Below are 27,948 nucleotides of genomic sequence, written 5' to 3'. Positions count from 1 at the left end.
AGCAGGGCTTCCTCCAGCCCCTTCCAAATCAATATGCAAAGTCAATTTTTGATTAAATGTTTACTAGGAAAACAGACCTCTTTATGTCAAGGCATGCATTCTATTTGTTCTCCATGAAATTTTAACCACACCCATCCCAATAAGTCTAATAAATGAATTTAAATTTAGCTGGGCCCCCTCCGCACTTAATGTTTTTGAAGCAAAGAGACAATGGAAATCTTGAATATGGAGGAAGGAGGGGGTCAAGTAACAATTTTTTTATTATTATCCATTTGCCAGCGATCTGACTGGGTTGCCTAGGCCACTTTAGGCGGCTTCCAGCAAGGTATTCAAACACAACAAAAACCCTCAAACATGAAAAACCTCCCTGGTACAGGACCACCTTCAGGTGTCTTCCAAAATTCAGACAGATGTTTATTTCCTTGATATCTGATGGGAGGGCGTTGCACAGGGCAGGCGCGACGACCGGGAATTTCTCAAGCACCACAAGCAAACTACCTGCAAAACAGCAATCGAAACCCTTGTTTATATCCTCCTAACACCCATCTAGAGACAGCCTGTCCAGAATTCCCTCCTATGCCGCAGAGTTTCTGCCGCGCAGCCACGTGAAGCCAATGTGCCCTCAGCCACAAATCAGTGGGCGGGCAACGTTAAGCCACCCTTGGTTTCCCCATCGCAGCTAAGGCACCTATTAGTGAGGAGCAGCTACATCCACAACCGCTTCCAAAGCGCAGGGAGTTCCCGCTCTCGTTTCCTTTCCCGCCTCCTCCTCCTCATTGGATACTGAAACCGACCACCGCCGCCCGCGCAGCAGAAACCAGCGTCCGTCTCGCTCCATAAGCCCCGCCTACCAGAGGGAGGGCTGAAGCGCGAGGCCACGCCTCCCAGCGTCACGTGGCCCGGAAGGCCGCACGCCCGGGGTGGAAATCCGCCTGCGTCACGTGCCGGCCGGGTGGGCGTGGCGGGGTTGCCCCGTCCGGAAGCTTTTGCCGCCAGCCTTTCTTTACCCGCCGCCGTCGCCGCCGCCGCGCTAGTAGTTCTTCTTCTTCCCTCGCCGTCCGCCACCTCCCTTAGTCTGCTGGCGTCAGAGCGCACAGGAGCGCAACCTTCGCCATGGCGGCGACGACGACCATGAACCCGGACCTGCGCAAAGAGCGCGAGGGGGCTTCCTTCGACACGGAGAAGCTCACCAACGTCTTGGACGGAGGCGCGGAGCGGACCCGGCGCCGCAAGGAGATCGGTGAGAGGAGCCGCTTTGGGTGGGTCGGAAGAGCGGCGGCGGCGGCTGCTGCCATTCTGGACCCGGGAGGTGGGGGTTTAGTAGGATGGTGGGCGCGCCTCCTCCTCCTCCTCCTCTGTGTGCAGCTACTACCTGGCGGTGGTAATTTGATTCGTTATCAAATTAGGAGTGTCCTCCGCGCCCCGCGATTCCACAAATCCTTCTCTCTTCAGATTGTGCCATTGCAACTTGGCTCATTTGGAACGCGTCTCGGCAAGCCTGAATCCTCATCAGGCAGAGACCAATTAAAACGATACCGTAGTAATTAAGCATTAACTGCAACCTCAGAGATTAAATACCAACCGTTCATTTTCATGCCAAAAGGGGGGGGGGGAATAATAAACGGCGCGGCACCTAGGAGAAATAGACCGTTCAAAGATGTTGTTGTTAAAAAGAAAAGATTTAAAAGGCATTGGAGGGAGAGAAACAAAGCATACACCTGCTGCGGAAATGCTCTTAATGTAGTTGCCCTGTGAGTCTGGTTGCGGAAGGCATTCCCTAAGCCGATGCAGTTATTAAAAACTAGATTTATATACTGTGTGAATAAGTAGTTGTTCTGAACAAGGGTGCTTCCCTCACCTTTGTTTTTAGACGGTTGTCCATGTGATCTCTGCTGCATGCAGTTTTTCTAAATGTATTTAAATAACTATTTTTAAATTTTTTAAAAAGAACTTTCCCACTTAATGCGGATTTGTAATAAAAGGAGGATTAATCTGAATAGTGGCTTGACAGTACAAGGTAGCTTCCTATGTTCTGGCCTAAATGTTGCATAACACAATTCTAACACCCACTCCCATCCCTGCCTATGTTCCTGGCTGGGGTGGTGGGTTAAGATGTTGTCTAGGTTTCTCTCCTCTGGTGTCTGTTGATGGAGAGAACCACTACTGGTGAAAGCATTGCCTTGCAAAACAGGCCCTGGATTTTCCCATATGGGTGGCAAGGTACCACCAATGGTAGAGTGTAGAAATTCCCAGAGCAAGGTGTTGTGGGGTGCTGGTGTCTTTGAATCCTCAAGCGACGTGATTGCCAGGTCCCTTGGCAACACTAGGTTGAACCTTTTCCATGTTAGGATGTACAAAGATGGCCTGCTGATGGTAGCAATGGTGATACCAAGCTGTCCAAACACAACAGATGCATGCCCCACTATTTGTGCCACTCAAAGCAATTTCTCACCTTTATGTCTTGAAGTTGTCAACAGTTTCAGTAGTGAAGCCACAACATAGAACCAGCCTTATATCATTTTTTAAAAGGAAGATGTCTTGACTTAGTACTAAATTTCTCTTTTGTCTTCTTTACAGAAGCACTTGTGACAAACGACCCAGACTTCAAGCACAGTGATGTAAATTTCCTCTCCCGCAGCCAGCGCTATGAAGTTGCTATCAGAAAGAGCGCTCTTATGGTGATGAAGCTAAGAGAATATGGAATTGCAGATCCTGATGAGATCTACTGGTTTAAAAGGTACAGAAATCCAGTGTAAGGCACATAAAATAGCAGGTGCTCCTGTAAAGACAAGGGCAGTTCTTCATTCTGTCATGGATTGAAAGGTTAAGGGCACTGGAAAGTCATCAGAAGTTGTCAGCTGATTGTAAGGATTACCTGAGTAAAACCTCCTGGAATTGATATGCAACTTCATGCTCATTTTGATAAGGCAACATTTACTAAGGCTATAAAAACAGTCCTTTTTACATTCTAACCATGAATAATGTCAAACTGTAAGCTACTGAAGGCGGGGAGCTACTTGCCAAAGTATCGGTATGAATCTAGACTGCAGATAAAGCTATTAAGTTAGCAGTATAACTTTAAGATACTTTTTATTTCCTTGACCACATCTTCCTCCACTAAGGCCTTTTCATGTTGAAATAGATTGGAAACGGTTAAGCATTCTTTTAATCTACATTAGATGATTGGGCACTATTGAAGTTCCAAAGATGGTTTACAACATGGAAGACTGCCAGCTTGCTGTGCACTTAATCGTGCAGAATGTTACGTGACTTTTGAACCCATGAAATTAACTTGGTTTAATCATTGTTAGCTAGATGTTGTTTTTTTATTCCTCTTTGAAGATTGCTGAATGCGTAGGTCTTGAAGCAGGATTGCAAGTCTTTCCTCTGAAATAGTTTATTCTCGCTGGAACTGTTGATGTCAAATGGGTTGCTCTGACCCACTCAAACTTCCATTTTAAAAACTCTGGGAAGGATGACCTTGCTATGATGTTGCAATGTGCATGTGCTAGTTGTTTCATACAGCTGGTTACTGTTTCCAAAAGAAACAAATCTCTCTTAAGTAAAGCAGTGTTGGCCAATTATTCTTGCAATTGTGTCGCAAGCCAACTTAAAAGTATTTTATTGTGCCACTCTAGCATAAACATAGCTCCTTTTTGCCTTGGTTGGAATCCCCACCCCCGGTTTTGTGAGACAGGGTACAGTCAGAAATTCAGCACTGGACAGGGAGGCAGGAGTGCAGGCCTGACCTGCTCAGAGCCAGGCCTGTTGACTTCTGTCCAGAAGTTCAGCAACACCTTGCGCTGCAGGCTGGCTGCCTCAGAAGTGGCAGCTGACTGGCAGATCAACCAACTATAATTTAAGAAACAATAAAAGTGTCAAAGTGCTGAGATCCTGCAAGATAGAACCACATTTTTTTGTACTGACCTTGCTTCTGGCCCAGTTTGGACCTTGTTTAATTTGCCACATTTGCAGTAAGGAAGATACTTCTCTCTAGACCAGAGTGGTGAGACTCTGCTGTTTTTTCTGGCATGCTACAGTTCACTTTCTTGGAGTTAGTGCCTTGTGAAACTTGTAACTCCAGCATGATTTCTGTTAATCCCTCTCCTGTGCTTGCGGCATAATTTATTCTAAAGGGTATGATCTGATCAGATGTGTCAAGTGAAAGAACTTTCAGTTCTTTCAGCCCTGCTATTCTGCATCAGTTCTATAAGTAGAATGGCGTCTGGAGTTTAGAAATACTAGGAAATCATTAATACAAGTTGCTAAATAAATTAAAAAACTACGTTGCTGTGCAATATAGTACCTTCTTACATTGATGTGCTATAATCTGAATTCTGTTCTATTGAGTAACATACTAATTTGTGCTGCTTTTTAAGCACTCCTGTTTTATGAATTGGGTAGCTAACACCAACCCCTTTAAAGTTTAAACCTTAAACTATTGAATGACGCAGCTACTTATATCTGTGGGCAAAAGCTTTTCTCCCCCTGCCCCCTGTGCTTATGTGATTGTGACGGGGCAGGTTGAAGTTCAGTACATGGGCAGAAGTCAAGTGGGTGGAGCTTGGTTTCCTTTTTACCAGTTAACAACAGGCTTGGTCCTGTTTGTGGGATAAAGCATAAGGCAGGTAGCCTGCCTGGGATATTGCTATTTGATCTGCTCTCTGACATTGAAACTTCTCACTCACTCTTTGTTTGAGCAACAGAATTCCCGCATTTTAAGCATTGTAATAAGAGACGAAAAGTAGTTTAGAAATCCAAACCCATTATTTTGCCTAGCCACAGAATCTTTTTAGCAGCAGTGGGAACTTAGTGTGTCTCTTCTTTCTCCCCTTAAAAAATAAAAAAGCATCAATAATGCCTGAAAATGCATAATCAGTGTTTTGTTTTGTTTGGGGCTCAGGAAATGGATTAGCTGAGCTCACTAGTTAGGCATGTTCATTCTGCTCAGCTCCCTCTCCCAGCCCTTAGTTCATCTCTTCCCTTCCCAGTTGCTAAAAAGGTAAAGGTACCCCTGCTCGTACGGGCCAGTCATGACTGACTCTGGGGTTGCGTGCCCATCTCGCTTAAGAGGCCGGGGGCCAGCGCTGGCTGAGGACACTTCCAGGTTACGTGGCCAGCGTGACGAAGCTGCTCTGGCGAGCCTGCACCAGCGCAGCACACGGAAACGCTGTTTACCTTCCCGCTATAAAGCAGTACCTATTTATCTACTTGCACTTAAGGGTGCTTTCAAACTGCTAGGTGGGCAGGAGCTGGGACTGAACGATGGGAGCTTACCCCGTCGTGGGGATTCGAACCGCCGACCATACGATCGGCAAGTCCTAGGCACTGAGGTTTTACCCACAGAGCCACCCGCATCCCAGTCCCAGTGCCTATGCATCTTCTATTGTCACAATTTCCTGTGCAGGAACCACCACCAACAAAATCAAGTAAGCCATCTAGTTGTCTAGTTCATATACTTGAGACTGTTCCTAATCTTCCACCCAAATCCTCCCATTCTGTATGACTAGTGCAACTGCATTCAGAATATTATATATACAGTACTTTAGAATGCCACATATAATAAGAATATAGCAAAATGATAGTGGTTGAAATGCCTTTATCAGGAACGGCATTTTGTAGCACAATCCTAACCACGTCTAGTCAGAAGTAAGTCCTACTGAACTTAATTGGCCATACTCCCAGGTACATGCTACATCCACTTATCTTGTGTATTTTCTTATAAGTACAAAAAAGAAGGTAAGTCAATATGTCATGTGACAGTGTGAGTAACTCATCTGTTTAGCTTTGGGCCCAGGAGGAATTGTCAGGTGACTAACTGGAAGGGCTTGTATTACATTACATGCCCAACTGAATTATTACTGTGGCAAAGTTAAGTGTGGCCAAAGTCATCTGTTGGTCCCACTGTTTCAAGCCAAATGCTGATTCAAAAAGTTGCTGAATTAACTTATCAGCAGGGCAGCGCTTGCACCTTCTCAGTCTAATCTCATAAGATAAATTGCTGGATGCTCATCTTTTGGGGGTTTTTTGTACAGCAGCCAGATTATGCAAGAGAGTACACTTTGCCTCTTTGCCTCTTTCATCATAAGGCTTTGGTGTAGCTTAGTATTTTCCCACAACTCATTATGTGGGTGGCTGTGAAAATAGTAAAATATTTCTTTTCTCACCCTCTTTTCTCCCCACCCTACCCTTTGGGGCTTCTAGTAGCTTGGAGAACTAAGATGATCATGTTTAAACAATAAACAAGAAGGTAGAACAAAATGGCATCTAATGTTATTTTCCCCCTGCTTGCAATCCAATTTATTTTGATAAAAGGAATTCCTGATAGCAGATAGAAAGCTGAGAGTTTCCAGTCCTTTAACATTATGGCAGCTTTTTCACTTGTCCAGAAAAGGGAATGTCTTCTTCTGTTTCAAGAGTTCTTCACATCCTGCAGAATGCTGAATATGAAATCAAAAGTGCTGTTCAGTGAAGGAGAAAGGCATTCAAGTGCCTTCTGCTAGTAACCAAAGTTTAGAGAGCACACAATATCATTTTTCACCCCACTTGTTCACCCCATTAAGAAAAATGTTAGGAGGTGGACATTTTCTAATCAAGTGGACTGAACAACTAGTGTTGCCCTCTATGAAATAGATGATCAAACTAACTACTATTTCCCTCCTTGTAATAGATGGCCATTGCAGGTTGCCCAGTTGTGGTGGGCTATAAATGAAAATTTGTATCAAACCATTCTCTTATTTTGATAGAGGCCTTGATTTCTTAGGGTTGTATTATGTAAAATTGTATCCAGGTCATTATGGAAAACACACAATTTGAGGTTCTTATTTTCACGTTGAGGTGTCTGGAGGGCCTATTTCTATCCTTTAACAATTTTTACTCCCAGGCAAGCAGCAAGTGTGTACCTGCCCTTTAACGATAACATCTGCTCTTTAATGACTTTATAGCATTTTCACCCCGCTCGCCCTTGCTGTTCAGCTGACAAGGTTCCCAGAGCAGCTGATATGAAATCAACAATGACATAAAAATAATCTAAAGCTGTATGAGATCCTTTAAATTGCCTATTTAAGATGGTGGCAATGATGGCATTTTGTGTCATGATCATTATCCTCGCCTGCTCATAGGGCAGCTGGTTCTACCATACTCTGTAGGAAGGAGGAGCCTAGGTCCAAGTGGTGATGTAGCTTCAGGCTGAGGTGGCAATGACTGCAGTTAATTTGACTTATTTGTTGCTGGCTTGCTCCTGGACTCAAAGACCGCCTTTAAAGTTCTTAATGATCTGTGGCCAGGATACTTAAGGCAGCTCTTTCATCCCTATTTACCTTTCAACCACTAAGAGCTGAGCATAAGAACCTTCTGGCAATCCTCCCATCTGTTCTACTGGTAGCCAATGCTAAACCTACCTTTTCAGCAGCAGGCATGAGTGTGGCAGGTTTACTAGCATAACTCTTAATTCTGAGGGGGGAGGGCAATTAACTATATATTGTAACTAGTGTCCTGATGGTTACCTTGATACCTGAACTTCACTTTCATTTCCCCTCTCCTTATAGTTTTATTTGTACTGTTAAAAAAATGTTTAATTGTACTCTGCTTTGAGAGTCTGGCAAGATTAAAAATAACCAAAATAAATAACATGAAGCCTGGTCACACACTTAGCAGAATATTCAACTTCCCTTTCCCTTTCTGAAGCAGCTTATCTCAAAGTATGAAGTGCAGTCTAGGTGTCCTTGGCAGGATGGAAACAAAACACTTAAGTGGTATCAACCTAAATGATTCTACTAGGGCACAGACTTTTAGCTGGGCAGTGGAACTTCCCTCTCACCTTGCACCCCATAAAATTGCTAGAACAGATTTAGGGGGCATATAGGGAGAGAAGTGGTGGAGATGTTTCATTCTGCAGTTCTTGTGCCAGAGGAACTGTTTAGTTGGATAGTGCCTGCTCACTCCAGTGAGGGGCGTTCTGCAAACTTACTCTGCTGAAGTGTCACAGTGGCGCAGACAAAACAATAGTAGTACAATCTAGTGCTGATTTATAAAAACAAACTTTCTGGTGGGAAGCTCAGTCTGAAAATGGACTGTCTGCCTTCAGCAACATGCCTTTTAACACTCCTTTGTAATGCTTGTTAAACCCTGTTTTCATGTTGCACCCACGGTCCTTGTATTCCCATTTTCTTTGTCTTCAAATAGCCTTGTCAGCATAAACAGCATCCTGTATAAGCTCCAATGTTATTAAAGTAATAATTGCAAACTAGATGAGACAAAGCTTGATAATGGCAGAATTTGGGCTCTTCTGGTGTATTTGAAGCTTTGATAGGGCTGGGGAGATTTGCCTTAAAACTTTGCTGTGGGGAGGAGGAAAGCTACGGTCAGGATTTTAAGAAATGCCTTGGCTGCTTAGGTGCAGATGGGGCAGAAGCACCCTTTGTGCATGAATGGTATAGGTTTTGAATTTGATGTCACTGCATTTTATAAACTTCTTTTCATATACAGTAGTTCATATATGCCTTTCCTGTTGTCATTACTAGTATATCGAAAACCTTTAAAAGTATGAAACGGCTGGAAGACTTAAGGGGGTATACGACTACGGAAAAATGGAGGGAGGAAGGCCTTGTTGGATTCTAGAAAAATAACAGCTACAACCTAATTTGCCATCTCTCTCTCCCATAGTGTGTGCATGGGTGCATCTGTTCTGCCTGTTGGTCTGCACTACAGCATGTTTACTCCCACCTTAGAGAACCAGTGCACTGTTGCCCAGCGAGAGAAATGGCTGCCTCTGGCCTCGCGGTTCCAGATAATTGGCACCTACGCTCAGACGGAAATGGGGCACGGTTAGTTCTTTCCAGAGACTTACGGGTGATCCTCTGCAGTGTAACTCCAGTCCGGCAGTGATTTTTAGGGTGAAATGGTTGCTTTAAAAAATACTGGAGTCAGAATTCTGTGCATCACCACTTCTGACAGTAACTATATATGCAAAGTTGTGCTCTTCACGCATTCAAAGGCACCTCCTTGCTGTTAGCTGGTTTTATATCCTTGTTCTCAGATCTTGTACATAATACTTCAGTTACTCAAAGTTGCTTCCTGGATTGCTGACAGTGGGCATGAGTGAATTGTTCATTCAGCCTAGTTTTGTTTTGTTTTCATTGTGATGATGCCCAGGAACATTGCTGTAGTGTATCTCCAACATTTCATCTCCACTTAAGCAGCTGCCTGAAGCTTATGTAATATGTAATAGATTGTACACGGCTCACAACCTATGTCCAAGTTACTTTGTTGTAAGTACTTGGACATAGGATGTGAGTAGTGTACAAAAGTGTGAAGCCAAAAGTGAAGTATGGAGCAGGTGTATTCCTTCATGAGTATACCAAATGAGCAGCTGCTAACTAGTGTACTTTTGGAGCAGGAAAAAAATGTAGCATGTAAGGGCCTTGTAACACAGCCCTATGCTGGTCTGTTGGAGAAAATTAGTTGGCAGTAGAAAATGCTTCTAGATCCTTTGCGTGTTTTGTGTTAGCAGCCTTATATTTTAGATACAGCTCTTCTGCTGCTGAAATCAGTAATTCACCCCCAAAGCAGTCAGGCAAGATGAAAAATCTTGACTGGACTGTTCAGGCCTTTCTGCTGCATGAAGGAGGGCAAAGTTCTGGCCAGCATCCAAATGCAGCTAATACTTGTTGGATTAAGCATATCATTTCAATTTCATGAACCAGAAGAACACATCTCAAGAACAAGATGAACAGGACAAAAAACCCACATCAAGAATATGAATATTTTCTTTTCCCTTCTAGCCACTACTCTTCTGTGGTAGGTAGTTTTTAAAAAGCACTAATCTCTTATCAGTTATGGGAGTATCCTGAGTTTATCAAAGCCCAATACTACTCTTATGACTTAGTCTGCATTGCTTGAATACCATACTTCCCTTTTAAAGAAGAAATGGAATCTTTCAAGAAGATGGAGAGTACATGGATGAGAATGAAAACCTCTGGTTCCTAATTCATAATCTTCAATCAAACCCGGAGAATGGTGTCTCAGTTGAGCTGGGTTATATGATGAATCTGCTGTTAACTATTCGAAGCCTTGCCTTTTGCAAATGAACATTCCACATTGTTATGGTATACTTCACATCACCATTTGAATTAATGGTACCACCTCTCAAGCAAATAGTTTAAAGGCCAGAAGCTGCAAAATGAATGGAACATCCTGTGAATAAGCAAATCATTGTCACACTCGTTTGTCTACCCCTTCCCTCGAGACCTTGTCTGTGGATGTGATTATTTATTTATTTTTGCATGCTGTGTTTTACTACTTTCCCTGTCTCTGTGTTGATGTGTAATACTTGTTGTATTCTGTCAACTAACCAGTGTCTTGATGATGACACTAACCAGTGTCTTGATCGTGCTGTCACCATTGATTGTTGTGTGTGGTGGTGGGGCAGTGCAGTTCCCGCTTACCATTTCAGATGATGATTCTTCAATTGCATGTGTGTTCTAGGATTACATCTGTTGGGTGGTGGATGACTTGCTGAACCTGCATTGCATTAGGATGGAGGCACTACTTAAAACAATAATCTGTACTGGGGCTGGTGTGGCAAGAACTTGATTTTTAGGGGAAATCCCTCTACGGGTAATATTCCAGCATTCTTCAATGGTGCATGTGAAGTAAACTCTTCTAGACGTGTTAGATGAACAAAATGCCCAAATTTTAAAATCCTGGTATTTTTGCATTAGCTATAGGTTTGCTAGTCCAAGTGAGAACGGAACTCTTCATTTGGTTGCTGGATCCCTGCTCCAAATGGCAGCTGTGGACCCTTTAGCATTTTGCTACTTCAGCCTGCTCTCCATTTTTCTTCTCCTGTGTGGTGCCCTGGCGTATTGGAGCTCCACTTGCGTAAACAAAGGGGATGAAGAGAGGGACCACAGCAGCCCTGTGCTTTAGAGTGGAAACCTGCATGATTGCTTCACTTGTAAAATTACAACATTGAACATTGCTGTCTAAAAATTGACTTTTCTGTTCCCTCTACTGTAGAGAGGTGTCTGTCCCCAATAGAGGGAGACACTACATGCTGGTCTTTTTAATACCATTCTCCTTTTTTCAGTTGCAAAGGCAGCCACACATTTATAACTTGCTATGGATTAATAATGTAGTATGTTGTTGCACTATCTCCATAGTGTTGGAAGGGATTGGTTAACTTTATGATAAGCAAACTCCTAACCGTCCCTCAACTCAGTGGTATGTGAAGCTAGGACATGTTGTACTAAGTTTTATTGCTGGTATTAACAATACAGTTAGTACATGCCATTGTAGGATATACATCCTTAGTTGTGGTTCAGGTTTCACAAGCATGAGAAAATGCCACAATCAGCTTAAAACATCTTGATGCGCTTACATTAAATAAAGTACCGTCGTGCTCCCGTGAGTCCCATCCAACATGGCCAATGGCCAGGGATTATGGAAGTTGTAGTCCAGAACATCTGGGGGACACCATGTGAAAAAAGTTGTGAATTGCTTTGCAGTGGGAAAGCAGGCTAAAAATATAAATATATAAGTGGGACCTGAAACAAAGCATTGCTGTGTGACGTGCTTCCTGGTTAGGATTCCAGGCATTCCATTCACTCTCCCACCCCAACAGTTAGTATTTTGTTTCACTTGAGCATGCTCTGTCCTCACTGAACTCTTTGGGGATTTCACAATTTTTTAAGCCCTTCTGCACGAGAGAGGGAGAGAGATTTAGGAATATAAGTTTCCCCAAGCCTACTGATGCCTTCTTCATGGCTGGCACTGTTTTAACTATACAGCAGAAGTGCTCCTAACCTGGATATATAAAATAGAGGGGATAATAAATAGTACTTTGAGTTTTCAGAGGGCTTTACACCCATTACTGCAGTACTCCCTGCAGAAACCTTGCGAACTAGGCCTGTTATCATTTCCATGTTGCAGATGGGATGTTGTGTGTGTGAAAGAATAATGGCTTGTTTTAGGTCCTCTAGTGGGTACAGTACATGGCAGAGGTAAGATCCCACCAGGGTTGATTTTGCTCACATTTCTAGTCACTGCACCATTTAATGCAACAGGTGAAATGAGCACTGTGCACCAAGGTGTGTTGGATGGGGTGCTGGTATAGGAATACCTTAAGTATATAATGCTGCCTTCTGGATCAGAACATTATGGAACTTAAGTGTGGTGACTGGATTATCATAAGGAAGCATGTTTTGTTGTGTTTTGGGTGACCTTTGCTGGTGATGGCTCACTGGTTATAAATGTTGGCTGTTGATACAAAGCTATGGAGTTGTTCACTAGCTTTGATTGCTGATTCAGAGCACCATACTTTTCTGGATGGATAGTTTCCAACAAACTGAAGTAAAAGAAAATAAAACAGTTGACAAACAGGTTTGCTTTGAACAAGAGTAAACCAGTTTGGATTTTATGCCTACACTCCCGCCCCCCTGGAACATGAATTGGGTAAGGATGGATTGCCGTCAACCCAATGTAAAACATTCCTTATCTAATTTGTTCCCAAGCCATTCCAGTTGTAAGACAGGCGGCTATTTTATATTCAGTGTTTTTTTCATTTTGAATACACTTCCAAGGGGCAAAGAGGACCTGGTACAATTTCTGGCTAGTTCTGTGATAAAACACTGCCTCCTATAAGCCACAAAAGGGGGCTGCGCTCTCTCTTGCCCTCCTGCCGCAATAGGATTGGAAGATCATTTTCACCCTTGGGTCCTATAATTGACATAAATATTAGTGGGCCTTGGGAAAAGAATGATGCTCTGGTAAAAGTGTGCTTTCTAAATTCTTTATTCATATAAAATTATTTTTGTCTTCCCCCCTCCAATCTGCACCTCTAATCTCACCTGCTTTAATCCTGTAACACCCCTTCACATTCCCTCCCCTCGGCATTTCTTCACAGCTCTGCTCATCACGGACGACCTGAGCCTTTGGACCTCCACCTGGGCATGTTCCTACCTACTCTCTTAACCCAGGCAACCCAAGAACAGCAGGATCGCTTCTTCATGCCTGCTTGGAACTTGGAGATCATTGGCACATATGCCCAGACAGAGATGGGCCATGGTACAGTACTTTCAAGTCTTATTCGCAAGTGTAGTACAGTGGTACCTCGGGTTACAAATGTTTCGGGTTACAAACACTTCAGGTTACAAACTCCTCTAACCCGGAAGTAGTACCTCGGGTTGAGAACTTTGCCCCAGGATGAGAACGGCAGCGGGAGGCCCCATTAGCAAAAGCACGCCTCAGGTTAAGAACGGTTTCGGGTTAAGAATGGACCTCCGGAACGAATTAAGTTTGTAACCCGAGGTACCACTGTATTTCTGAGTAAGAGATGTTGAGCAAAAGGCATGGGGGCATTTTCCCTTCCAGTTTAGGATTCTTCAGACTGTCTGATTCACAGTCAAGGAGTTCCCTCTATATGAAATGCAGACACGTCTTCGTTTTTCTCGCATAAGCATATACATTTGTTGAGAATACATACATCAACTTTCAGATTACATGTTATGATTGCATATGTGAGTTTGCACAAAGCAATATCAATGATTCATCAGATCTTGAGCAAGAATCGTGAATTTTCTTTGACAAAGCCTTCTTTACTTTAAATCACAGTTCAAAACTGATCTGAGAGAGAACGGTGCATCTTTCCTAACAGTCCTGTATCATCAACAACAACAACAACAACTTTTAAACTTAGATGCTTTTGTAGGAAACGTATAGGCTTTTCAAGCAGTAGGTTCACCACATCTAAATAGGATAATGGCTTTTGCAATAACAGCTAGAATCCCCCTTTGGCGGACTCTTCTACTCAATGTAGCCTCTAATTTAAATAATCTTTGATTGTAGCTCTTGTGTGTTTGACAAAATCCCGGCTTCTGCATCCCTGTAAGGCTTCCCAGTTAACTAGAGACATTTCAGCTTTTAGTACAAACTGAAATCCGGAGTTCATAGGCTTTTGAAGATACAGCAAAAGGATATTAATCCAGATCCATTCTCTTTTGTGAGATACCATGTATCTACACCTAAGGAAAAGGAAACCTCCTCTCCAGTTTTTGAAGTATCATTGGAAACTTCCGAATGGTAAACGTTCATGTTGGTGTGGCACATTGCAAGATACTACTTAAGCTTCTAATTTTATGGTTATGGTGTGTCAATGTTTCTGGGTGTGTTTGAGGTGCTCTCTTGTTTTTCTCAATGAAAGGCTGCAATTAGGCAAAGCGCTCTCAATGTGCAAGGTGTGGTGATCTCCAGCACATGGCACCTCAGTCAGTCTCCAGGCCCATCTGACTTTTGCCCTACTTGATGTTTTCTTCTTGAAGATGGGAAAACCAAGTTTCATTGAGATACTAAATCAGCAGATCGTTTTCTTATTTAGGAACTGGCCTAAGAAATTGTTTATACTCAGTGTTCATTGGGCCTTTCCTGCTAGCAGTGGTCCTCATCAGTTGTTAGATGATTCTCCCCCCCCCCCCTTATTTAGCAAGTTAGTTTTGCTTCTGGCTAGAAAGCCTAGAATTTACTCTTCAGCAGCACTAGGAAAGTCCAGCTTCTTTTTGCAGACAGTGTCCAAAACAATTTAAGTCATCTAAATAGCTTCCAGTTTCCCCACACACTCCCTAAGTGACAGAAAACATATTATTTTTGGAGTTCCAGTTAAAAGCTTCAAGATTAGTAATTCTCATGGTCCCCTCTGCAGAGTGGCAGAGAAGGCCACTGATGCTCAAAAGGCAAGAGGCCTAGTAATTTGTATTCAGAAAATCAAAATCTGTAAGGAATTAGACTATTAATTCCTCCATTTCTTTAGATAATGAGAGATGGAGCTAATGTAACATTACAAATAGCCCGCTTTTTATATTAAATTGTAGGATTTCAGTGGCACAGAATAGGAGAAAGCTGTGAGAGTTGTCTCACAGTTTACATAGGTTTCCCTGCTTGCTCACTTTTAGACAATTTTTTACAAGTCATAGCATTCCAATGAGAGTCTGTCTGCAAGCCTATACGAAACAGATTGTTTGTAAACTATTAGATGTGTACAGGGAAAGGCCACCAGAAGATAGATGCCGGCATCTCTCTCTCTTTCTTTCTTTCTCTCAGGCTCAGATGTGGGGACATTTATCTTCTAAAGGCCTCTGAGGCAGATGGTTCTTTCATTTTGATAGAATGAGAAAAAATGAGCAGGATGTCAACCATAACCAAAGGCAGAACTGTGCCCAAGTCTGAATTTAGGTCAGTGTTTGATAACTAAAGACTGCAGAGGGCTAGTCAACCAAGCAGAGGGCCTTCTCAGCAGTGGCGCCCTCCCTGTGGAACACCCTGCCATCAGGTGTCAGGGAGATAAAGAATTACACAAATTTTAGGAAACATTTGAAGGCAGCCCTGTTCAAGGAAGTTTTTAATGTCTGGCATTTTATTATTGTTTTATATTTTGCTGGAAGTCGCCCGGAGTGTCTGGGGAAACCCAACCAGATGGGCAGGGTATAAACAATAAAATTATTATAATTATTATTAATATTATTATTTATTCATGTACACATCTTACTGCTGCAACCAGTGGTTGAGCACATTCCCTTTTTTAAATGCTAAAAGCTGGAGGGGTGTATCTATAGTTTTGCTCTAGAACAGGCTAGCATACAAGGTTCCCCAGTTCCCATCAGTCTCAGCCAACATGGCCAATCGTCATGGGTTATGGGAGTTGTAGTCCATCGTCTGGTGATACCAGGATGTCTACCCAGGCTCTGGACTTCACAATTTGCTATGCAATTGGCCAAACACATATCTCAGTGTCTAATAATAATAATAATAATAATAATAATAATAATAATAATTTATTTATTTATTTATACCCCGCCCATCTGGCTGGGCTTCCCCAGCCACTCTGGGTGGCTTCCAAAAGAATATTAAAATACATCAAACATTAAAAGCTTCAAACATTAAAAGCTTCCCATTAAAAGCTTCTTGTTCGGCATTGCCATGTATCTGCTTCAATTTTTGAAAAAAAAGTACCCAGTATACCTTACATGCGCTCTGACTCTTTCAAAAACCAAATCCTTCACAACTTTCTCAGAACCTAGAAAGCACAATCAGCCTATATCCGATTCAAGGAACTCATATTGTCATGAAATAACCCGGTTTGGGTCACCTGGAACCTTCTGTGGAAGCTCAGTTGCTATTTTGACATAAGCAGCCTTCAATTCCTCCATTTCCTTGAGCCACGAGAGACAGACACAACACCTGTTAGGCTTCATTGCTTACTTTGAAAATGATGTGTGTCCAGCAACAGCTATGAAGAAGATGATGGCTGTGGGGGTAGAAATCAAAATGAAAATCGGCATGGATGAAGCAGTTGTTGAAGATTTCAGCCTGTGAGGATTTTCGTACAACGCACAAGCAGAATAGCCATTCTGCCAGCAGGACTTTCTGTTCTTAGCGTAGCACAGCAGCTCCAGCCATCAAGTTGACATGCTGGTCAAAAATGTTGCACACTTAACATTGCAACACAAACAGGTGCACAGATAATGAATTGGGAAATGAGCTTTTATTAAGATGTATGTTGAAGATTACAAGTACAACTGTGCCCATCACTTGCACAACAATGGAACTCTCCTACTTCTTGCCCTGTCATTATGTTGGATCACTCAGTATCTGGATTTGAGGAAATGGTGATGATCGGGAGCAGAATTCAATTATTGTGCTTCTCTCTTTAATTCACCTTATCAGGTACTTACGTTTTACACTCTGCACACATGCTTTAGTGACAAGTAAGCAAGAAGTTGTGAACAGTGAAAACCTCTTGGCTGTAAAACCAGTGAGCTTTCAGGATGGAGGTGCCTAAAAGTGGAATGATCTAGTTTGCAATCTTTTATTGGTGTTGTGATCAAAGGAAGAGTGGCATACTTCCTGCTATTCACACATGCAGTTTATTTCGTAATGTGTCATCTACTTCCCATTGTGTAACTATAATTTGCAATAAATGTTCTGATTTTGCATTACCTATATAGTTGCATTGCCTCTGGAGTTCACTGAAAAAAATGTATGTGTCCATCTTGTAACCTGTGACTGTTGAAATAAGATGTGCTACGTGTCTACAGGAACTCATCTCCGAGGACTGGAAACCACAGCTACATATGATCCTGCTACCCAGGAATTTATCCTAAATAGTCCAACTGTGACTTCTATTAAATGGTGGCCAGGTGGATGTAAGTGAATTATTTCAACTTTGAAGCTAAAGAAGGAATTTTCTCCTCATTTAGTCAAATATTTTTAAGAGGGTGAAGTCAGTTAATGTTTTAAAAATACAACTTGTGTTTGTATAAAGTGTGTGTGTGTACACACACACATAGAGAGAGAGAGAGAGAGAAATGGTTTTTATTTTGTTTTAGAGCCAGGTTGTGAAACCAACATGTTAAAATTAACTACCGCACATGAATAAATGTTTTTGTTATAGCACTACTGCTTTTCTCATGGTAGAGGAAGTGCTGTTACGTTGGAAAGGCTTGGTCAGTTTTAATTTATGATTTTGGGAAACTCATTATTCGTTATTGGGGCAGAACTCGATTACATTTATATTTTTTAAAGTCTTGTGAATGCATTAAACAAAGCCACTATTTAGCAACCTAAATTGGGTGCTTCTGGAACTGTATAGTGAAGCTTCCAATTGTTTACATTTGTTTTCCTTCCCTCCCTGCAGTGGGTAAAACATCAAACCATGCCATCGTTTTGGCTCAGCTTTACACCCAAGGCAAATGCCATGGCTTACATGCTTTCATTGTTCCGATACGTCAGTTGGGGACTCATGAGCCATTGCCAGGTATGGGCATCCTATTTTGGAGAATGGGATAATGCCTTATTAGTCACTTTCTAGCTATGTAGTATGCTGTAACTCAGGGGTTGCTAATTCATGACCTCTGGGCCATATGCAAAGGGGTTTCTTTCTTTTTTTTAGAGGTGGAGACTCATAATATTGCCTTTAAAAGTGTATTATAAAAATTATTGTTCCTATGGGTCCTGTTACCTTAATACAAAAATGTTTTTTGTATCCCCAAGATCTCCAGAATTTCTCCTTTTACTTTTTTTTTTTAATTAAGTTAATGAATGATAAAGGGTGTAAAAATAGTGTGGAAAAGGTGGTGAAGAAAGTCTTTTTGAAGACACACTTCAGCTCTTTGATACTTGTAGCTGGTTAATATTGTGGCAGAAGGTATTTCTATTAATGCCTCATTTTGGCTGTGCATTAAAACTCTGCCTCTTTTCCTTATCCTTCCATTATAACATGTTTGTTAGGTATAACTGTTGGTGATATTGGACCAAAATTTGGTTATGATGAAATGGATAACGGTTACTTAAAAATGGACAACTTTCGCATTCCTCGGGAAAACATGCTTATGAAACATGCCAAGGTAAATCATTATGTTCTCTTTGCTTTTTTTGTATTGTGGAATTACCAGTTATTTTAGCCAACTCTAAAGAGACTGTTCCATGTGGAGGCGTACTAAGGTTACTTTGGCTAGATGTTAGGATATGTTTCCAAGAGGTAGCTGACTACTTTGTACTCAAAAGCATTCGTCTGTAAATTGGTCTTCAAGGAAGAACAATCAAGTCTCCATTTAAGATTAGCCCTGTTATCTCTGGCTAGAGAGTTTGGAGTTCTAGGGTTCTACTAATCCATTTGCCATTCTTGGTTAGCTCCCTAGAAACTTTCCCAGGAGTGTGTCAAAGTTCAGTACACTGTGATTATGTAAGACAACTGAGCTCATAAACAATTTGGTATTGGTAACATTCCTGATCTTATAATCCCTGTGAAATGAATTCAGTATCTGGATGGGCAGGGTAGTTATCAGACTCTTAATTTTCTGCTCCAACCTACTTCTCCATGCATAGCTGGCCTCTGTTTTGCATAATAGGCATATGATAAATGATGTTAACAGCTAATCTAAATTTCATTGCTTGGATCATATTAACTTTTTGGCCACCAGGGTGACAGTGTCACTGGATAAGCAGCATGTGCTCAGGCAGGAAGCAATTAAAAGTGCTGAACATGGAGATCTTTTTATACAAATGCACAAACTATGTTTTAAATAGTCAATAAACAAAGCCAAGTATAGAATGACAGAGTCTTTGAAGTAGGTCTAATAATAATAATAATAATAATAATTTATTATTTGTACCCTGCCCATCTGGCTGGCATCTGGCTGGGTTTCCCCAGCCACTCTGGGCGGCTTCCATAGAAACAAAAAATACAGTAAAATATAACAGATTAAAAGCTTCCCTGAACAGGGCTGCCTTAAGATGTCTTCTAAATGTCAGGTAGTTATTCATCACTTTGACATCTGATGGGTGTTCCACAGGGCAGGCGCCACTACCGAGAAGGCCCTCTGCCTCGTTCCCTGTAGCTTTGCTTCTCGCAATGAGGGAACCGCCAGAAGGCCCTCGGCACTGGACTTCAGCGTCCGGGCAGAACGATGGGGGTGGAGACGCTCCTTCAGGTATACTGGATGACTGAATGACTGAATACCTGTCTGGACATATATTTTGAGTGCCCCTGTGACAAAGCACTTGTGAAACTCTTAAAAAGCTATATAACGGTACCTCGGGTTAAGTACTTAATTCGTTCCGGAGGTCCGTTCTTAACCTGAAACTGTTCTTAACCTGAAGCACCACTTTAGCTAATGGGGCCTCCTGCTGCTGCAGCACCGCCGGAGCACGATTTCTGTTCTCATCCTGAAGCAAAGTTCTTAACCTGAGGTACTATTTCTGGGTTAGCGGAGCCTGTAACCTGAAGCGTATGTAACCTGAGGTACCACTGTATGTGTATGACCAAGCATTTCAGATTTGTGAACTCTGTCCTTCTAGGTTGAACCAGATGGCACTTACGTGAAACCTCTTAATGCCAAGTTGACATATGGAACCATGGTATTCATCCGATCAATTATTGTTGGGGATGCTGCTCGCTCTTTAGCCAGAGCTTGCACAATCGCCATTCGCTACAGTGCAGTGAGGCACCAGTCTGAACTGAAGCCAGGGTAAGAAGCACAGCTACTGGATGAGAGTTCCTGACTCATGTGGTGAAATTCTTGTTTAGTGTCCCCAGCACAGTGGGCAGCCTAAAACCCTTCGCATCCCCTGAGATTTTACCTTTTCTCACCTGGTAAACGTCCTGTGACACCTAGTCTCTCTCCCCCCCCCTCCACACATATACTTTCCCCAATCCGTATGCCCTTTCCGCTGATCTGATTTTCAGTCACATCTGTCAGCTCTTCAAGAATATTTAGTATATTTAACCTTCTGCCTTTTAACCACATTATTAAAATTTAAATGAATGTGCATGTAACTCTTTGTTTGCTTTCTGCTGCAGTGAGCCAGAACCTCAGATCTTGGATTATCAGACGCAGCAGTACAAACTATTCCCTCTTCTGGCAACGGCATATGCCTTCCACTTCGTGGGCGCCTACATGAAAGATACCTATAGGCGTATCACTGGGAACATCAATGACGGAGACCTGAGTGAGCTGCCAGAGGTAGTACTCTTGGTCTTATAAAGTGGGAAGCTGGGCAGTGTACCCTCTTCTTTCAGTAAAGATCAGGTTGAAGGTGGCTCCTGGGAGGGAAGGGGCGGGGGTCAAAGGAAGGAGAGTGAGAGAAACCATTACCAAGTGAATTCACAAAAATGATTGGCATTGCTTCAGTTCCCAGTACTGTCGCCTAGATACAAATAGAAAATGGGAAAATAAAACCCATACATATATAAATATTCAGATTGGGTTTCCTCATCTAAGAGGAGGATATTGTACCTGGAGTTTGTGGGAAGGAGGCCACAAGATATAAATGTAATTCTGCTACTTCTCTCCCTCATTGTTCTCCAAAATGGTTGTAGAATATGTGCTGCAGCAAATCTTGCATTTGTATATTGGGTCACAAGTACTTTTCAACAACAGCGGTAATAGTTACTGGGCCTGGGGATCCCAGGGGAAAAGGAAATCTAGCTAATATCATCCTAGGCATTTGAAACATGTGGGCTCCCCCCAGGTCAGTTTTAAGGCTTTATCTTCCTACCTTCCCACCGTTGAAGTCTGGGTGGGGGTATTAATGTTGCAGTAAATGACAAACCTGTCAGAAGTATTATAGATAACTTGGTTCTTAACTTCTACTTCTTCCCCAGCTGCATGCATTATCTGCAGGGCTAAAGGCTTTCAGTTCCTGGATTGCCAACGCAGGCATTGAGGAATGTCGAATGGCATGTGGTGGGCATGGCTACTCCCGCTGTAGTGGCCTACCTGACATTTATGTCAATTTCACCCCCTCCTGCACATATGAAGGAGAGAACACAGTCATGATGCTGCAGACGGCACGGTGAGTGATGCAGCTTTTCGCTTGTAGCTTGACTTGTTGCATGTCATTAAAGGTAAAGGTAAAGGGAGCCCTGAACATTAGGTCCAGTTGTGGCCGACTCTGGGGTTGCGGCGCTCATCTCGCTTTATTGGCCGAGGGAGCCGGCGTACAGCTTTCGGGTCATGTGGCCAGCATGACTAAGCCGCTTCTGGCGAACCAGAGCAGCGCACGGAAACACCGTTTACCTTCCCGCCAGAGCGGTACCTATTTATCTACTTACACTTTGACATGCTTTCGAACTGCTAGGTTGGCAGGAGCAGGGACCGAGCAACGGGAGCTCACCCTGTCGTGGGGATTCGAACTGCCGACCTTCTGATCGGCAAGTCCTAGGCTCTGTGGTTTAACCCACAGCGCCACCCGCACCCCACTGCATGTCATTAGTCATCTCTTTAAGAGGGACTTGGCATAGCTCTAAGGAAATCACCCTTTCAGTGCAAACATTTCTGGTTTCCTGATGGAATGATTACCCCTCTCCTTCCCTTGTGCAAGGAAGATACAAAAAATACAAGAGTCACGTCAGTCCAAGAACAAAACTCTAGAATGTGCAGCTTCCAACCTTATCAATGTTTTATTGGCAAGAGGGGTGCAAATTACACTATTATCATGTTGCCTTCCTTCCTGTTTGTACTCTGCATGTGGCTTTCTCCCATTCTTCACATGACTACCGATTGAAATCAGTTTGTAAGTTGTTTTAAGCTGCAATCAGCCAAGTAATGTAGTGTGCATTTGTTTGTTTTATTTTGGCATCCAGGTTCCTTGTCAAAAGCTATACCCAAGTTAGTTCTGGACAGCTAGTGAGTGGCATAATGTCCTACCTGAATGACCTCCCAGGGCTACGCATTCAGCCCCAGCAGGTGGCTGCTAGACCCACAGCAGTGCATATCAACAATCCGTCTAGTTTGGTGGAGGCATATAAACTGAGAGCTTCTAGGTAAGTTTATATAAAAAGTGCATAAAGTGGATCATAGTAACACTGTTGATTTCTTGAAATTGAAGAACGACATGTTGTTGTCTTTAAATTAAAAACAAAAACCACAACTTGTCCATCTCAGGACACTTGTTTTGACAATTTCACACTTGGTTGGTGTGCAGTGAGTCTTGCTTATCTCTGCTGCTGTCTTCCAAACATGAAAATGCCTCTTCCAGGATGGGCAATGCTGTGATCCGTATGGGAACGGGAGAGAACGTGCTAACAGCTACAGAGCTGTGTAGGGTACAGTAACACTGGAAAGGGTGTTTGCCACTGTGGTAGAACCTCTCGGTAAATTGTAATTAGAAGTGCTCTAGGAACAAGCTAGGAGAGAAAAACTGGACAGGAATATCTAGTATAGTAGTTAAGATGCCCCGCTGATCAAGTTGAATAGATCAAAGAATGCATGGTGGGTGGAGTTGGCTGCAAGTGGACGAGGATAAACGCCACCATCCTACCTGGGAGATGGTGGTGGTGGGGAATTCCTTTTTCATAGTCACTCAGAAGTGAATGTTTCTGCTCCCTGAGAAATCACAGCATTGTTACGTTGCAAAGCCAGGATACTGTCAGTGCTTACCAGGTCTTATAATAGCACCCTTGCTATCATAGCATGTATCGGAGTATAAATCGCAAAATTTCTATCTATGGCTACTGAACCTCTCCCCTAATTACTTGACACAAATAGCTGGGATTCCAAAGGAAGGAAGGAAAACATAATGTGCAGCCAACTTGCAACATTGCTTTTACTAGTTCGCAGAATGGCAAACGCAATTTTCAGCCCGTGACTTGCAGAATAAACAAACATACTGGTCTTGACGGTATTCCAAATAAGTGCAAAAGTTAAAATTGTGCTGCACAGTGTAGCAAAATGACCTGTGCAACAGGATAGAAATTCCTATGTGGACAGAGATGAACAGAAATTAGCATGGCTACTAAGTGAATGGGGAAGTACACGAGCGTAGCACAGCACATCACCGTCACTTCAGAGAGCTTATTTTCATTCTGCTTTAAACCACCTGAGAGCAGTATTGGATGGTGAATGGGTGCTCCAATATTTTTATTTATTTATTGGAATATTTTATTAGTTGACTATAAGAACAACATATAATCAAATACAAGCAATCAAATACAGTTTCCCCCTAACCCACCCCCTAAACAGCCCCAACTACATCCAGGTAATTACATTAGTAATATAATCAAATAGAAAAATATTTCTACAGTCGCTGGTTTAAAAAATAGCATTCCACATGCTCCCATGTGTCTTAGGTGGTTTAAATGCATGTTCTTTCTTTGATGCATATGTAATAAAGGAGGACCACGTTACGTAAAAGTTATGTAGTTTCTCACAGTGTTTTCTTTCACGTACCCTTTCTGTTAACTTTTCCATGAAAATTAATTCCCAGACATAAGCATACCAAACTTCATATAGGTTCACGTTTAATGCCCTCCAGTGTCTAGCAACAGCAAGACATGCTGCAGTTATAAGATGCACAATTAAGTCTTTGTCTCTAAGATTGTGCTTCAATCTTAAGAGTGAGACTCATCTACCTTCAGTTTCCTCACATCAGAAAGCTTAAAGAATAAAATCTACCCCAAATTCATGTTTGATAGCTTCTAGATGGATTTGGGCAAGTACTTGAATGTATAATTTTGGGGGCTTGTGGTCATGACATTTGTTGTTGCTTGTACCAGCTCCTAGGTTCTCTTAGTGTTCCATGAAATGGGCTTGAGAGTTCACTCTGCCAACTGTAGGTTTGGTGCTACTTTGAATAAGCTGTGTTCATGTCCTTCCTTGGTACAGGCTGGTTGAATTTGCTGCAAAGAATTTGCAAGCTGAACTGAACCGTAGGAAGAGCAAGGAGGATGCTTGGAACCGGACTTCCGTTGATCTAGTGCGAGCATCTGAGGTTAGTAGAACCACTCAAATACTACTTTTGGAAGCCTGTTGACTGCCCCACAGAAACCTGAATTCTCACGTGTCCATTAAATATTCCGTCTTAGGCCCACTGTCACTATGTGGTGGTCAAGCTATTTACAGCAAAGCTTTCAGAAATTGGTGACCCAGCTGTCCGTGCTGTCCTTAACAACTTGTGTCTGCTGTATGCACTCTGTGGGATCAATAAGCACAGTGGAGACTTTTTGCAGGTCAGTGACTGAATTCTATCTTGAGCCAAAATGCTCTGCTCTGTTGTTAATTAGAAGGGGGGGGGGGGAGAACCACCTAATTGAGGCAGCTAGAATTAAACAGTTCTTGGTGCGGGGAGGGGGGGAACCTTTGGGTGATGTTTTGGCAATGGAGCTAAAGGCAAGGTGGGTGGTTGTGGATAAAGCAGGCCATACTTTTAAGTTGGAATTTTCATGTATGTTTGCAAAGTAGAGGTGGTTTAGGGGAGCATATAAATAGGTATGACCACAGATCTGGGAAAGATCTCTGCTCTAGAGAACTGCTTCCAGAGTACACAGTACTGGGCTGGATGCAGTGGCTTAGCGTGGGGGGTGCAGGGGGGGGGCCGGCCGCACCGGGCGCAACATCTGGGGGTTAGGGTTAGGGGGCACAAATCCATGGGTTAGGGGGCGCAAATCCACGGGTTAGGGGGTGCAAATTACTTGCCTTGCCCCGGGTGCTGACAACCCACGCTACGCCACTGGCTGGATGAACTCTGTATAAGGCAGCTTCCCACATTCATAGCAGAGAAAGCCATACAAGTATGATAACAGTGACAGGAGGGAGAGAGATGCTCATTTCCAAACATACTATCATCCTTTACTTAGTATTTAGGTCCTGGTCAGCCTTTGGCTGGTTTGGGCTTCACATTAGCTTAATATCCCCCAGTATTAATTGGGAGACACTTTTTTGTGCCAGGAGTCTGTGTGTGTATAACATATTACACATATATAAAATCAGTCTGTAAAAATTATTAGCCTACGCTTCTTTTTTACTAGCATGAAAAGAAGCTAATAACCTGTTTCCATGGCGGCTGCAGAGGAGGTTGGCGTGCCTGCCAACCTGATTCTTGACAGCTTTATATTCACCTGTGTAATCTTGCCCTTCATGGGCGATTCAGACTGTAGCTGCAAACCACAAAGTGCTTGGATCTGTAACTGTGGATTCCTTTTTGCCTCAGGGAGGCATTTTGACAGATGCACAGATAATTCAGGTGAACCAGCGCGTGAAGGAGCTCTTGGCATTAATCCGTCCCAATGCAGTTGCTCTAGTGGATTCGTTTGACTTCCATGACAACGTTCTTGGATCTGTGCTTGGCCGATACGATGGTAACGTCTATGAAAACATGTTTGAGTGGTCAAAGAAATCGCCACTAAATAAAACACAGGTCAGTAAATATTTTATTCCCTTCCCTAGTATATCTTCCAATTGTGAGGCACAGTAAGAAATGCCGAGTTATCAAACAAGGGTTTGAAAAGAAAATCCTGAGGTAAAATTGTGACCTTTTTCTGTGGTTAATGTAGTGATGCAGGCCTCTTGGGGTTAGTAAAAATATTTTAAAGTTGCTTGAGTTGTGCACCCTGAACTAAGGAAACTACAAGGTTCACATCCTAACTAAACCACAAAACATCATGATTGGGGTGGATAGGCGAGCCCTCTTATTTCTTCTTATTTTCCTGCTGCTACCAAACATCCAAACTCTGACTTAAAAAGGATCCTAGGCCTTGTTTCACTGTCATGTGTAGTAGCAATTGATATGGTGCTATTACCTTTACGGTAGTTATAAGCTGTGCAAGTATATTCTGAAGTACTCAAACGGTTTGCAGCTCTGTGAGGGAGCTGCATGGTTCTAGCAGCATGAGAGACATTAACTTTAAACCAAACACTTAATAACAACTTACCTTGTTACTTCAACAGGTCCACGAATCTTTTCACAAGCACCTGAAGCCAATGCAAGCCAAACTGTGATGGCGTTTGCTGCTCTTAATGCACTATTCTCCAGTTCCTGGAATTGATGTCATTTGCCCTATGAGCACTTGAATCACTTGGCAAATCCAAACAGTCATAGGGTAGTTACTAATTGTAGCCTTTCTTCCCAATTTTTAATAAATTTTGAAAGGATTAGAGTGGGGGGGAACACAGGATTATAAAAGTGCAATTGTAATTATGCTCAGAAACTAACCTTTTTAATGATTCAAAAAAAGCTTTACAGATTGGTGTGAAGTGTCAATTTGTGAAGCAGTTTAAACTGCTGCAGAGGCCTGTATCATCTATAGCAGAATTTTCACTACTAAGTAGTTATGGAGGTAGCTGCTGGGGAGCAACAGCTTCTCGTCTGGAAACTCCTTTAAAGCTCAATATAGTATTGCACACCTTGTCAGCATTTATACCCAGTACAGCAACAACAGGTGAGAATTGTCAGAATCCTCCACATTTATTCTACTTTAGTGAGGTCTCCAAAGCCTTGTCAGGAACTGGGCTTTGAGGACCTGGTCAGGAATATTTTGTGTTCATCATAGCTTCCATACTTTTGTGTACCAGTAATAAACTCCTGTCATCATGGGTTCAGACTCTCAGCTAGAATCATCGTCATCTTGTTTGTGTGACACAGTGCTTTCCCAGACAGCAGCTAAGAGTTCATCTCCCTCTTTCTCTAGAGCTGTAAATCATAACACATCACCCATACAACTGCCTCTAAGGCACAGAAGTGTGTTCTGTCTCCCACAATTACTATTTGTTTGTAGTGCTGCCTTTCATCTAGGACTGTGGTAACAAGGAATGGAAAAATGTCAAGGTTCCCTGCTCCTGTGTCTAGAAAGTAATAATGGGAATACTTGTACCTTTGCAGTTCTTAAAATTTTACAGTTTCTGATCTGTAAAGCTTTTAATATGCAACTAGTTGAGAGAGGAAACCTCCTTCTCCCCACTTGCCCCATTTGACCTGAAAGGTGAGCAAGATCACAGTCTCTGAAACACTTTAAGAGGGAATGATTTGTGCCCTGCATTTTAATGAATCATAGACCTGATGGGAATATGGTCCAAACTTCAATGATGGACAGAAGTCTTGTCAGCCTACCTAACACAATCTGGATCTCGGGGTACCGTAGAGAACAAGAGTACCCAGTAAGGTGCCTTTAGACTAAGTAACTCCAGGTTACTATACTGTTAGCAGGCTAACATTTTAGTATTGTACAGAAATATGAAATCAACGTGACTAAAAATTGTGGCAAAATGGTTGGATTCTGCCTTGTTAATATTATCCTGGCACATCAAGATTTAAAGATCATCAACTGAGGAACTTTGAGTTGCCTTCAATTATGTGAAATTGTGTAAGGGGTCAAAACTGGAATTTCAGAGTTGATTCTTGGACCAATTTGATGCCCCCCATTCAAGAGCTGAAACTACTGCAAGGCTATCCTCACACTACAACCTTCAAGCAGGAGAAGCACTGTATATTTGAACTGAATACTGATTGTAAAATTTATGTTAATGTCTAGCTGCTGAATCATTCCATCTAACATACCTAATTACTGTACTGTTAACAATGTGCATACTGTGTGCTTCCAATACCTTGCTGATTGAAAAATGATGCAGTTGGAGAACACCTTATGTACCCTTAATAAATAAATTCATTTTAAAACAGTAAAAA

At 42.4% G+C, this 27,948-nt stretch overlaps 1 protein-coding gene across 3 annotated transcripts; it reads left to right on the top strand.

Annotated features, from left to right (window-relative positions):
- The first annotated feature begins 894 nt into the window (after positions 1-894).
- ACOX1 (acyl-CoA oxidase 1) lies at positions 895-27,948 on the top strand. Of its 3 annotated transcripts, XM_083487561.1 has the most exons (15): positions 1,153-1,240; positions 2,578-2,737; positions 8,665-12,597; positions 12,644-13,065; positions 17,088-17,195; positions 17,687-17,806; positions 18,280-18,395; positions 19,849-20,018; positions 20,351-20,513; positions 21,155-21,345; positions 22,136-22,315; positions 24,156-24,261; positions 24,356-24,499; positions 25,480-25,686; positions 26,217-27,948. In XM_083487561.1, exons 4-15 carry the CDS (start codon positions 12,951-12,953, stop codon positions 26,265-26,267), a joined length of 1,671 nt encoding a protein of 556 aa, XP_083343687.1. In that variant the 5' UTR covers positions 1,153-1,240; positions 2,578-2,737; positions 8,665-12,597; positions 12,644-12,950; the 3' UTR covers positions 26,268-27,948. The 3 variants fall into 3 exon arrangements, with proteins under 3 accessions (XP_083343685.1, XP_083343686.1, XP_083343687.1); XM_083487559.1 differs by lacking the exon at positions 8,665-12,597 and having other exon boundaries at positions 895-1,240; positions 12,905-13,065; XM_083487560.1 differs by lacking the exon at positions 12,644-13,065 and having other exon boundaries at positions 905-1,240; positions 8,665-8,825.

The sequence above is a fragment of the Podarcis liolepis genome, assembly GCF_965112155.1.
Source record: "Podarcis liolepis genome assembly, chromosome: 2".
Classification (NCBI taxonomy): domain Eukaryota; kingdom Metazoa; phylum Chordata; class Lepidosauria; order Squamata; family Lacertidae; genus Podarcis; species Podarcis liolepis.
Note: the sequence above shows the minus strand (reverse complement) of the source record. Positions and strands in the feature narration are given on the sequence as shown.

What these genes read in the sequence shown, in the direction of transcription:
- ACOX1 (XM_083487559.1), top strand. Translation starts at nt 1,114, where the DNA reads ATGGCGGCGACGACGACCATGAACCCGGACCTGCGCAAAGAGCGCGAG. An exon ending in TGCTTATGAAACATGCCAAG is followed by an intron (nt 18,396 to 19,848) that starts GTAAATCATTAT and finishes CTGTCCTTCTAG; the next exon opens with GTTGAACCAGATGGCACTTA. An exon ending in ACAGTGGAGACTTTTTGCAG is followed by an intron (nt 24,500 to 25,479) that starts GTCAGTGACTGA and finishes TTTTTGCCTCAG; the next exon opens with GGAGGCATTTTGACAGATGC.